At 43.1% G+C, this 12,822-nt stretch overlaps 4 protein-coding genes across 4 annotated transcripts; 2 read left to right on the top strand and 2 right to left on the bottom strand.

Moving 5' to 3' along the window:
- Positions 1-675: 675 nt before the first annotated feature.
- EAE97_001082 (uncharacterized protein) lies at positions 676-3,968 on the bottom strand (the record flags this gene model as incomplete). Its single annotated transcript, XM_038871592.1, has 7 exons — positions 676-840; positions 891-2,866; positions 2,912-3,246; positions 3,299-3,588; positions 3,642-3,685; positions 3,736-3,749; positions 3,817-3,968. 7 exons carry the CDS (start codon positions 3,966-3,968, stop codon positions 676-678), a joined length of 2,976 nt encoding a protein of 991 aa, XP_038737493.1.
- A 578-nt stretch (positions 3,969-4,546) lies between these two features.
- Positions 4,547-5,653, top strand: EAE97_001081 (uncharacterized protein; the record flags this gene model as incomplete). Its single annotated transcript, XM_038871591.1, has 2 exons — positions 4,547-4,774; positions 4,823-5,653. The coding sequence occupies 2 exons, from the start codon at positions 4,547-4,549 to the stop codon at positions 5,651-5,653; spliced, it is 1,059 nt and encodes a 352-aa protein (XP_038737492.1).
- A 160-nt stretch (positions 5,654-5,813) lies between these two features.
- On the bottom strand, positions 5,814-6,713 carry EAE97_001080 (uncharacterized protein; the record flags this gene model as incomplete). Its single annotated transcript, XM_038871590.1, has 1 exon — positions 5,814-6,713. One exon carries the CDS (start codon positions 6,711-6,713, stop codon positions 5,814-5,816), a length of 900 nt encoding a protein of 299 aa, XP_038737491.1.
- Positions 6,714-11,830: 5,117 nt separating this feature from the next.
- Positions 11,831-12,501, top strand: EAE97_001079 (uncharacterized protein; the record flags this gene model as incomplete). The annotated part of the gene is made up of 3 exons (XM_038871589.1): positions 11,831-11,933; positions 12,015-12,341; positions 12,398-12,501. The coding sequence occupies 3 exons, from the start codon at positions 11,831-11,833 to the stop codon at positions 12,499-12,501; spliced, it is 534 nt and encodes a 177-aa protein (XP_038737490.1).
- Positions 12,502-12,822: the final 321 nt, after the last annotated feature.

Genomic DNA, 12,822 nt, shown 5'->3' with positions numbered 1-12,822 from the left:
GCCGGTAGCAAGACTCGAGGTGTTTACTCAGGGGCTCAGGTAATGCTTGCCAACTTTGAATTGAACTGATTCAGGTGGTAGCACCTATCTGTGGAAGCCTTTATCTTGTATAATTCATCCAGATTTTGTATCCACGCAAAGGTACTTCACGTAGTTCAGGCCCTCTCAAGGCAAAGCTAACATATTCATGTTGAATATCTCAAGAGAGCTACGCCGAGGTCTCATCATCACCGAGACTTCTATGTGAATGAGTAGTAGCAAAAAAAGGAAGGAATGGCCGGGGCTCAATTATGGACCGTTCGAGGCATCTCGGACTAGAAGCCAAAGCGATGGCAGCACATACAAAACCACCAGTAGCAAGGAGTCAGAATAACAAAATTTGACTATAACTAGGTATCTATAGGTTGCGCGCATTCTTCACTGAATTCGCAGCCACCAAATTACCACGTAGTGTTTATTTACTAAACTCTACCCATAGAAATTCCATAACCAGGAGAGAAAAGAAGCTCATGCTCAAAATATTTCCTTGACACGGCTCACCATCACTATCAATACTGCTACAATATCAAAATCTCTTCCCTTTAAAATCCTTTCCCACATTATTTTATATCTCCCTTACGCATCTTACATCCTACGTTTAATCCTATTCCCTGACTTTGAAGAGTTTTTGTGTCCTTACTCAACAAGAATATTACCAAACGCATCAGAGATTTCTCTCCGTGAAGGTGGCAATTGCATTTCAGGCTGCGTCGAAATACCAATAGCCAGTCTTTCCTCCATAAGCTTGATTAGAACTGGCGGAACACTTTCATCTGTTGCTCTGATGGTGAGGCGAACCATCTAAATGTCTTAATTAGCACTAGAAGCTTGAGGGAATGGGGAATACGAACTTGGGTTCCATAATTCGGCTCCAGTCTTAATAAACAACCAAATTTGCCTCCCTCACCAGTATGCAACACACTGGCACCAACAAAATTCTTCCTATTGGGATCCACGCCATCCAAGATACCCCATCTAAAACCATCTATGGTCTTCCGAACAAATCCATCAGTGAATTCACGACTCCCACCCTTACCACCCTTGACACCAAAGATGCGTTGAGCTTCACGTGGCGCTCCTCCGATTTGCTTCCATCGTTTGAAGAAATCATCCGCTGATAATTCTGCTGGATCCATAAATTTGTGTATGGTAATTGGAAGCTTCAGTGTCAAAGCTTGGAGAGCTCCAGCCAGGTAACTGATTCTAATCGTTGGGCTCTTTTCAAACACCTTTTTAGACTCAAACATTATCATTTGTTGACTTTGTGCACCTTGATGAATTGTGCTTTCAGGCAGACCTTTTACCTCCCATGACAGGTTCTCCTTCTCGCTTGGTTCGAGATCAAGTGTTGTGGTAAAGGAACTAACAGGAGATGGGGCTTTGTTGGAGAAATATAGGATGACGCATGCCATTTGGCCACGATATTCAGATCGCACTCCGATTTGAATTTGACCATCTTCATAGAGAACTCCCTCCGCTTTGAGAAGAAGCTTGTTGAATCCAATCTCCCAATCCGGTGAAAGATGGGCTGCGCTTGCCAAATTCGGCGCTTTAAGGGTTTTTGGTTCCGACGGACCTTGATCCATAAGATCCAAGCCAGCAAGGTCGTTGCTGGAGCCATTGTTGTGTCCATTAGTGCCATTGTCCCCCCCGTTGACTCCGGTGGCAGTGTGCTTTGCTCCATTAGTGCTAAAAGTACGCTTGAGACCTGGGTTCTTGGCAACCACAAAATCTTTCTCATTAGCATTGGCGTCCTTGCCTCCTACAATCCAAGTTCGCTTATCACTAGTTCCAGCATGCTTTTGATGTAGCCGTGAAAGTAGTGCTGACTGACGCTCCGGAAAGGGTGGCATTTCGTCGCAGACCGTTCGGAGAAGATCATCAGTTGGTAAGCTTGCCAATGCCAAGTATTCGCAAGCTCTTTGCTGAAGCTCAGAGTCCAAGGTGTGACTGTATGCTTGGAATACATACATAAGTCGAGGTTTAATCTCTGGGAAAAGATTGACAAATTTGATAAAAGATGATAATATGATGGCTCTTGTACTGGATGAGCAGCCTTGTAATTTTCCCTGTAATGCAAGGTATTGCTCGATTGGGCTACAACCTTTGTCCTCTGCGATCAAGTGGCCAAATTCGCCAAGTATGTATCCGCCGATTTTCACAAGTGTCTCGTGACAGTGGTCCGCTTTTACATACTGTAAAATGTTCTGTGCTGCATATACTTGGAGCTCTTCGTTATTGGTAACGATTTGAATGACCCGGTGCCAGACCTCATCACTGACATGGTCTCCCGCCATTGCGATGAGTCGCAATGAAATGTCAACGTACCACTGAATGTCAGTAGCGTATTTCTCGGTCAAAATGGCTATCTTCAAGACCATTTCCTCTCGGATTGCAAAATCCGCATTCTGAAGATATTGCAAGAGCTCGCCAACAATTGGTTGTGCGTTAGTTTGATCACACATGCTGTACAGCAAATCCAAACCTTTCCTCCGTACACTGATATCCCTATCTTTTAAGGACCCAATAATAATTGCTTGGTGTTGCTTGATAGGATCTAATATATCAGCTCTTGCAGCCAAATGTGTCATGGCTTCTAAGCCGAGATAGCGAACGTTGGTCTCCCGTGACTGGATAAATTTTCCGAGTCTTGTTGAGATTTGTTTCATCAAATCTACTTCGGTATCAAGATGAATGACAAGGTTTATGGCCTCGAACAAAACAGCATTCTGCGCATTGTTCTGCTGAACGTTCTTAGGCATATCAGACGCATCATCCAGAATTTTTTGTATGGACTGCCGAATCAAGTTTCTGACATGTGTATCCTCTAAACATTGTTAGTATATATGTGGCTGCGGATAGTGGAACATACCTGATGCGGGATAATATTGTAACAATCTTAGAAGTTTCATTTGAAGCCACGGGCAGGGTACCTTATAATAAAGATAGTCCTGGGTGAACTCTTGATCTACGACTATTCTTTTGACTCTTGCTGCAGCTTTAACATAACATCCTTTGTATTGATCGAGATTGTCTTGAGCAAGAGCCATCACGAGGGAGGTGACCGAGAGAGCAACACCAATATCAACATCGTCCATTAGAGATATTATTCGTTCCGCCCATTGCGGTTGCACTATGTCAGGATGCTTTCGGTAGAGTCTGAGGAGAGTCAAAGCTGCCTTCTTTTTGACGAATGATTTGGATGTCCTGCTGTGATATTAGAGATAATACAGAACTAAGATGGAGCGAGCTTTCTCACGGTGATATCAGGAGCCTATGGACCTCCCCACTCAGCGCCTCTCCCATTTCCCTGCCACCTACATTAGCAATGGCATGCAATGCCAAGCAATTATATAATTCATTGTGATCCGTCAAATCTTTCCTGATACTGTTCACGACTAAATGTATCAATTCGTGCCCTTCGTGGAGAAACAAGGTCATTGCCAGGTATCCAATTTGCTTTTCCGAGTATTTATTGGCAGATATAAGGTTGACCGCTTCGAGATGGCCAAAATCGACATTCCACCCTAGGATATATATGTATAAGAGCTGGAATGATATTTATTAGAGGCATATCCGTGAAAGGCGGTCGAACGAATTACCTTGCAGACATATTTTTTCTTATGATAGCCACTGAGATTTCCATCTGTTCGTCACAATTAGCTACACCCCTTTATTCTAGGCAAGAGTTCGAACCTTTGAATTTCTGTCTTGAACGAGGAACAATAGTCAGCCTTGCATAAGAAACCTTGGACCTGCAGAGGAGTAATAACCAACCTTATGTTCGCCAATTCTTTATTGATTCTCTTTTCTTCAAGCTCTCTAGCTCTAGCATTTCTAAGATCTGCAATGAACTGCACGAGACCCCGCATATTCGAGTTATTGCTGGAGCTCCCACGGCCCAGAAAGCTTCCTGCAGAGGACGCCATTGTTGCCGTCTTTCTATCGGCCTTCTGAATCGAGTTGTATGCTCTTGCGGTCGAAGAACAAATCGAGACGATGATACAGCGTGCGCCTATAACCAATTGTTAAAGTTCTTTGTCGGTCTCTGATCGTAACTCTTTCCACGAACTCCGGATCGTGTTGGCAAATCACTGGGGCTTTTCGAAGTGTGCTGTTGGCTGCGGAAACTTAGCCTTGCTCGTGATCCGCCATCCGCAAAATGTTATGGCGTATTCGCCCCTTTTCTTGGAGATATCAAACGCAAAGATATTTGTTGTTGATGAATTCCCTGGTGAGATTGGAATCTAGAGAGGGTTCAATTGTACTAAGTTTCCACTCCGTACGCGCGACATAAGGGACATCGTTGCTAGGGAATAACAGGGATTAATTCCTTAGGTAATGTAAGGCTCTCTAGTCTCCAGCTTACCTAGTAGCCTTGCTTTGCAAATGATTATCCTTAACGTCACCATTTATAAACTTTAATATCTGATCCTGTTGACTTGAGTGTAGTCAATGATGTTCTTTTCATTTATATAATTGTCTATAATACATTTCCCTCTCAATCATGAAGTCTTTAGCTTTACGACCGTTTCTTCCAAGGCCTTCGATAGCAAGAAGACTATGTATATCTCGAAATTATGCAGTTCAATCCCCGGGATCACCTACTTTGCAGGTCTTCGATAGACATACTAAATATTTACAAAAAGAACGTGCAGCTTTAGACAAGGAGAAAAGTAGACAAGTGGATTATCTGAAGGATGAAGTAGCCATGCGACTTTCAGAAAGGTTATTGGTGAGATTATCCCGTTCAATTGAGATCAAGTAGCTTATAATGTTATAGGATATCAACAGGCACTTTGATCATGTCCTAGATCTTGGCGCAAATTCATGTAACATAGCAAGGGCTCTCACTTTACCAGATCCAGATATTGATCTTTCGAAGACTACATCTCCTCCACTTTCCTCCCGTATCGCCCGTCTTACAGCTGCAGATTCATCTCGGAATATGTTATACCGCGATGAAGATTTGCCATTCAATAAGGAAATAAACCTCACACGCGAAGTGCTCGACGATGAGGAAAGATTACCTTATGAATCTGGAACATTTGATGCAGTGCTGAGCTCTTTGAGCATGCACTGGATCAACGACCTTCCATCACTCCTTGCGCAAATCAATCACGTATTGAAGCCTGATGCACCATTTATGGCAGCAATGTTTGGTGGCGATACATTATTTGAATTACGAACGTCATTGCAGCTCGCAGATATGGAGCGAAGAGGTGGAGTTTCTCCGCACGTTTCTCCGCTAGCGGATGTAAGAGACATTGGAGGTTTGTTGCAGAAAGCGGGGTTCAAGATGTTAACAGTAGATATCGACGACATTATCATTGATTTTCCCGACACGTTTGCCCTAATGCAAGATTTACAACAGATGGGCGAAAGCAATGCCATATTAGGAAGGGAGGCAGGCGCAATCAAGAAGGATGTGCTTCTTGCAAATGAGGGAATATATCGAGAGTTGCATGGGAACGAGGATGGTACAATACCCGCAACGTTTAGGATGATATACATGATTGGCTGGAAGGAAGGACCTAACCAGGCACAACCGTTACCCCGAGGTAGTGGGGAAATCAATATAAAAGATATCCTCGGTGGCGGAGAGGTCAAATGAATAGTGTCTAATAAAAATAAACTACAATTGCGCTGTAAAGTGCTTTGGAAAGTGCAATATATAAATCTATATTTCCATTTTCATCGGGGAATTTAGGGGTGCAAAATTTCTTCTCACATTCTCCACACCCATCATTCACAGACATGTCCTAAATACTTAATCATTTGACTCCGCCTCTATCAAAGAATGTCAAAGCCGCAAGTGCGAAGGCATCTACAGCAGTAGTTATTGTTGGCTGGATCTTTGGCGCAAAGAATGCAGAATGGTTATGGGGAATGTCCTCCATGGTTCCCTTAGTCTTTGCGTCTTCCCAAATATCCTCATCGACACAACCAAAGTTATAGAAAACATAAGGAGCATCACACTCCAACGCCAAGTACGAGAAATCCTCACTGGCACCAAAAGGATCAGCCGGAATCAAGTTCTTTCCAAAATAATCTCCGAAAGATTTCTTTAGGATTTCTACCGCTGGAAAATCATTGACGGTGGGAGGCGCGTGCATAGTCGTTGTAAAAATCGGTTCTCCTATGGCTAGAGAACCAGAAATCTCGCACTCTGAGTAAACAACACGTTTGACCGCTGCAACTAAGCGTTCGTGAATACTTGGATTGTATGAGCGGATTGAAATTTTCAGATCCACAAAATCCGGGATGATGTTTGCGGTACTACCACCATGAATACTGGCACATCCAATCACCGCAAATTCTTCTGGCCGTACTTCTTTTGTGACAATACTTTGCAATCGCACCACGATGTGACTGGCAGTCACAACGGGATCAACACACAAGTCTGCACGACAAATATGCCCACTCTTCCCAAAAATCCTCACATCGAATAAACCCACTGCTGTTAAGATCGCACCTCCTCCAAGAGCAAGCATGCCAGCTTTGAAAGCATGCGTGTGTTGTCCAAGTATTATATCTGGCTTGGGGACAGCGAACTTTGATGGATCGTAAAGACCATCTTCGATCATAGCTCGTGCACCCACTGCCAGCTCTTCCGCAGCTTGAAATAAGACAACTAAAGTGCCAGACCATTCGGATTTTGCGTCGAGAAGCATCTTTGCATCAGCAATTAATACAGCAGTATGTATCTACAATACGAGCCAGCCAACGTTTTTCATGGAACCCCTTGGATATGTGGTTGTGAAGTTACTTTCGTTGGGAGATGAAGAGAATGCAGATGAAAAATAGCCACAGGTAGATACGCTTCGGAGAAATTGATTACACTTACATCGTGACCGCATGCGTGCATCACCGGTGTTTCTTTACCGTCACTACCCTCAACAGTCTTGATACTTGTCTACTCTAAATTTGTGTTCTCTAAATGACGTAAAGCGTCCATATCGGCGCGAAGAGGAACTGTAGCTCCCGATCCATTTTCTAGGATTTCAACAACGCCATGTACTCCGATTCCCTTGATGACTCGGTAGCTACCAAGAGACTCTAGAAACTCGACGATGAGGGCGGCTGTACGGATCTCCTGCAAGGAAAGTTCTGGATTTCGATGAATATCGCGATAGATCTCTTCGAAGGAAGCAAGCTCAAGGCAATACTGTTGGATTATAGATCTTTTTTCCATGATGGACTTTTGATGTGTGAAACTGAATTACGGATAGTACAAGGCAAAATACGACAGCCATTGATCTGATGCAAGTCCAAAGGGACAAGGAGAAATTCTATTGTTTTTGCAGCTGCAACTTGTGCCGCCTTACTCGTCCTCTATCCTTGTCTCTGCTGTACCTCATACAGAATCATAAACTCGGGAGATGCCAGCTGGGCGAGACGAAGAAAGTTCTCCGGCCTGTGCCTTATCGTCTCACAATCAGCACCAACATGTTGGAGTTTCTTTCAAATAATAATGGCTGATGACTTACTAGATCATCCATGACAGGCATACTAGACCAAGTGATGATTCGACTTGGTAGCGACTACGACACCTTCGTGCAATATCATAAGAGCATCACCTTTCAAACCGCCTTCAGACATGTTAGACCATCCAGAAAGAACTTTAATTGATTAAAACATCATATTTCTGTTAGCTGGTGAAAAGAACTAGCAATTCTGTGTAAGCAGGCCGTGCTATCCATTCTCGGGATCAATGAAGGTCAAGTTGGTGTCTAATTCATCTATGAAAATGGTGATTTGATCATAGATGCCAGAGCTGTCATCTCAACCAATAGCTATTTCATACTCCCCAACTAATAATCTTTGTCAATTTCATTAGTTTTAGAAGTCAACAATCTATAGGGCTCATGATGCCTATGGTAGATCTCTGCGGCCAAGATACGATGCTCGATCTGCAGGGGTAGCACCATCTGGCCCGCTAGAAATTATGCATCACAGTTCAGGAATATCGAGCTTGTATGCGGCATAGTAAGCAACACACATTTTGCGGTCCAGCAAACCGGAATCAATCCAGAAACAGTGCTACTGAAGCTGGTATCCCCTTAACGAAGGGCGTTGCAGGTAATGTTGGTCGCGCTCGATAACATACGTATATGCGAGTTTGTGTGGATTATCCTCAACCAACAAACGTACGACTTCGCAAGGGATTTATCACCACTCTTGACATGCAAATCTCAAAGCTTTATGCAGGTAGTAATAGGCATCTCAATATTGATACGGATCCTACGTTGCGCACTTTCTTTGTTTCGAGTTCATCCTATTTTGCTGTCTGTGTGCCTCTCTATCTTTTCCATCTTGTACCCAAAAATTTCTTCCTCCAACTTCCTCACTTCTGCAGCGGCCACCCCCAGTCAAGTGAATGGGCAAAATGGCTTCCGATGATGGCTCCGAGCAACAGGCAGTGGCAGACCAAACACAAAGTCTACCCGTCAATAGGAATGCCATCTCAACCCCGAGAAATCGAAAGGTGATGGCCATCACCATGAAGGTCCACCCCCACCCAACGGTGGGTTGGTTGCTTGCACGCAGGTTATCGGCGCGGTTTTCCTTTTCTTTGATACTTGGGAGGCAAACCTATTATGCTGATGGTTTTCATGCACGATTCTCACATTTAATTCTAGGGGAATTGTTAACATCGGAGGCTAGAATAGTGATTTTTTATCTTCTATATAGATTCTTTTCCGGCGCATTTGCTTCATTGCCGGGCATCATTGTCATAACCATCTAGCCAAATATAAAAACTATCGGCATTCAACTTGGGATGGCACTCAGCATCTCTAGGCTTGTTATGCTTGTTGGAGAACCAATTGCGGGAGCAATATTGGATGCCAATAGCGGGCGGAAGGGGCTACAAGCTTTCTGTGGAGCAATGATATTTTTATCTAGGGCATTTATTTATTAGCACGACTCTACAGGACTGGTCCTATTTTGATGGCTAAATCGTGACCACATGTGTTTTTCTATATTGTGTATTGAGATTTCCGCCAAGATCGACGATACACAAAGTGAAACTATAGGCAATACGGTACTTCCTCTAAGCACTGATTCTCAGCGCCACGCTTGGAACTGATCTAATTAGATTAAAAAAAATTATATAACACTTATGGCAAGAATCAATAATATGACCTCCATAATGGTAGTAACGCGTCTAGTAACTCTACGTTGAGCATAAATATCTAGCCCTCCCCCAACAACCTGCTCATACTCACTTAACTTTTCCTCCTTCACCCCAGCTCACCACAAACTTGCCCGCTCTTATGAAAACTGGCCTTGAGAAAATTATCCCCTTTGGACTTAACCAAATAGTTCAACCAATCATGCTCGAGTTATCCGACAGAGGACGGAATCACCTCGATTCAATTATGTCTCGAATTCCTCGAACAATACTGGAAGCTACAAAAAGTACGGAACTTTCCGATGTCGAAGTCGATCTATCAATGGCCGAGAATTGGCTTGTCAGACAAGAAATGTATGACTATTGCAAGAATGCATCAAGAGTAAATATCAAACTCATGTGAGTAAACTCAAAATTGCCTTACATGTGAATAAACTAGAAGAGATGCTGATGTCCCTGTCTGTCCATTCAGAATCTCTCATGGCCGACTGGTTTCTGGGGGGATCCCGAACTACTAGAAGCTATGTAAATTTTTTTGAATCAATACTTTGATCCAGATGTTGCAGTCTCGCCCAAGCATCTTGTAATAGCCCCAGGAGCTGCAGCTTGCTTAGATGTTCTTCTGTACTACATTCGCGATGCTACAGAAGGTGTCCTGATCTCCGATCCTTATTGGAATAATTGAAGCAGAAATTGAACGACAGATAGCCTTCATACTGATAAAGGAAATCACTAGATGGCAATGATATATTCTTGTGAATTCGTTCTCAAGCAACTCTCATCCCTGCAACCGTCTCGACATTCCCGGGTTCTTTCACCACGGCGCTCCTTGATGCTCTAGATACAGCTTGTTCTACCTCTTCCGTCCCGGTCAAAGCCTTACTTATTGCTAATCCACACAATCCGCTTGGCCGCTGTTATACGCCTTCTATACTCGCCTCCCTCCTTCAGTTCTGAAAAAAACATGATATTCATTTTATCTCTGATGAAGTTTCTGTACTCTGTGCTTTTTATACTAAGGATATGACGACACAAGAGCGAGTCAGCTTTACTAGTTTATTGTCATTGGATCTAGTCAGTCTGGGAATAAACCCGAGTCGAGTTAATGTCGTATGGAGTTTAAGTAAGGTATTGGGAGCTAGTGGCATTAAATGCGTATGTTCTTCCACCCACCGGCCCAACACCAAACCAACCTGTTCAATTTTATAGATTGGCACCAGGATGTTAATGCAGGTGTTATTATACAGGGCGTAACGATAACGCAGCACAATTCTTCTCTCCGCGATGCTCTAGCTCTCGCCTCCCATATGCACGTATCAACAATGTCCACTGTATACGCCACTTCTCTTCTCCGGTCCCTGAGGCTTCCTGGCCTTCTCTCGCTCAATTACTAACGCTTATCAAACAGTTACACTCAAATGGTTGCTCTTTTCAACAAGCATAACATCAAATATTTTCCCTGTAACGCAGGACTCTTTATCTTGGCAAGGATAGTACCAGAGGGAACTTGGGCAAAGGAATCAGAAATGGTAGATTTTCTTGAGAGGAATGGAGTTTTGATAGGGCCAGGAAAGAGATATGACGTTCTAGAGCCCGGTTGGGCAAGAATCTCATTTGCGATGGAACAGGAAGTTTTGAATCTGGCCATTGAAAGGATGGACAAAGTCTTTAAACTTACCAGCGAGCAGGAAGAATGACAAAATCACGATTGAAAGGAGCTAGGTTGTGGGATGGTGAGCAGAAATGTGGGACATTCGATTTCCATTTTATTCTATTGACCTGCTAAAGATAAGAATAGGACAATGCAAGGCGGAGGATCAAGCATTTTCTTTTCGTTTCCAAGGGTTCCGTAGAATCCGTGATATCACTAATCTGAGTAAATAGTTTTCTCAGCAGCTATATTTGATATACTTTGTCAATGTTTCAAGAAGTCTTAGTGGACACCAGAATAACCCTAACCTGAGGGATACCAATACATACACTCATACACTCATGCACAGCTGTATCTCTCGCATACTCCTTCATTAATCAGATTTGAAAAAGACGTTGGTCACAGTATCCCAACGAAACTAGCCAGAACTAAGTACACAATGTTTACCAGTACCAATTTTGCATATGCTCTCTTGGGATCAAAAAAATTCACACAGCAAAATCCAAAAACTTACTGTTCTCATAAATTCACAGTTCCACTGATTGGACATTAGAAGACTCCCTTGATCTGTTGAAACACATCTTTTCTTGGAGATAAGAGTCTCTTCCTTTGTCAGAAAAGAGATTCCCACAAGTCTCGTTCTTCTTTGAGTTCAATCACTTCAGCGTCTTGTGTTCAGCCAGTTCGATCTTCATCAATTGCATTTCTTCATTAATTTTGTCCCGACGCATGTGGAAAATGACTCTTATCTCTGAAGTATCGAGAGCAAGACTCTTTGTCTCGAGAAGTTTATAGTAGAACCATCTGGTTGGTAAATGAACGTTTGAGCTTACCCTTTATCTTTCTTGTTATTTGTCGATTTGATATATTGTTTACATAAAGTTTGATATTACCTTGGTGCCTGAAATACTTTCAATAGTACAACAATCAGCTCTGTGCCTATTACATCGAAGTGTAGCAATCAATCTCCCAACAATCAATCTGCCAACATTCAGACACTCAAGATGGCCTCCCAAAATTCCCAGATTCCACGAATATGCGGCAGCTGTAGCAAGAGACATAGTCCATCTGAGCTTTGCTATACTCCATTGAGATGTTGGAATTGTGGTAAGAAACATCCTTCCACTCAAGAATTTTGCCACATTTGCAATGGATGGCTGTTACCCACATGTTTTTGATGGACAACAGAGGAACCGCCGAAGTATATCGACTGGAATACTTTTCTCATCGCAAAAACGGATTTGAGTCAAGTCAAGAGCGAACAGCTGAGAAGTGCGGCAGTCGCTATTCAAAATGATCAGTACACTGCAGTCCTTTGCGCCGAATCCCCTGATAGTCCGTACGCGCAGAACGGCACAGAGAAGGTAGCGGTGTTCCTACATATACCTGGAGGAGACAAGAGGTTGTCGTTTACGAAACTGGGTCCGGGCGATATCTCGGCCAGTTCTAGGAAGTGGGAGGAGATCAAATTTGCCGATTGGACAATGTTTAAGGATATTCTAGGAGTGACTTCATGTAAGTATTCTCATGAGTTGCAATTTACTAGGTACGAGAGCTGACTTAATAAATAGTACCATCCAATTTCCCGACACCAGAGAATATTTGTTTACTAACACCTGATGAACTAGACACAGACGTTAGGGGCTTTGACGTGGGTGGTCCATGTACTGAATAGGATGCTGTTTGACTGGCCCCATATGCCAGATCAACATGTGTAGGGCATACGGAACCCTAGACGTATAGTAGCCATTAGTCTATACAGGCAGTCGTAGTTTTCAGCTCGCAAGTTTTCATTACTCTTCTTCAAGCTAGGCTTTTCTAGTAGGTGTTCGTGCTTTTGTATACAAACTTGTTCACTTTGATCCTTGTACATCGGTATCATAAATGTGAAATGCAAACATCTTAAAATATTATGGTGATAGAAGGTGCACAAAACACTGTATGGTAAAGAAAAATGCGAGGCTCTCAAGTATTGAAAAAGGCATCAGCGAGCTCA

The sequence above is a fragment of the Botrytis byssoidea genome, assembly GCF_014898295.1.
Source record: "Botrytis byssoidea strain MUCL 94 chromosome Unknown BBYS_002, whole genome shotgun sequence".
In the NCBI taxonomy this organism is placed as follows: Eukaryota; Fungi; Ascomycota; class Leotiomycetes; order Helotiales; family Sclerotiniaceae; genus Botrytis; species Botrytis byssoidea.
Note: the sequence above shows the minus strand (reverse complement) of the source record. Positions and strands in the feature narration are given on the sequence as shown.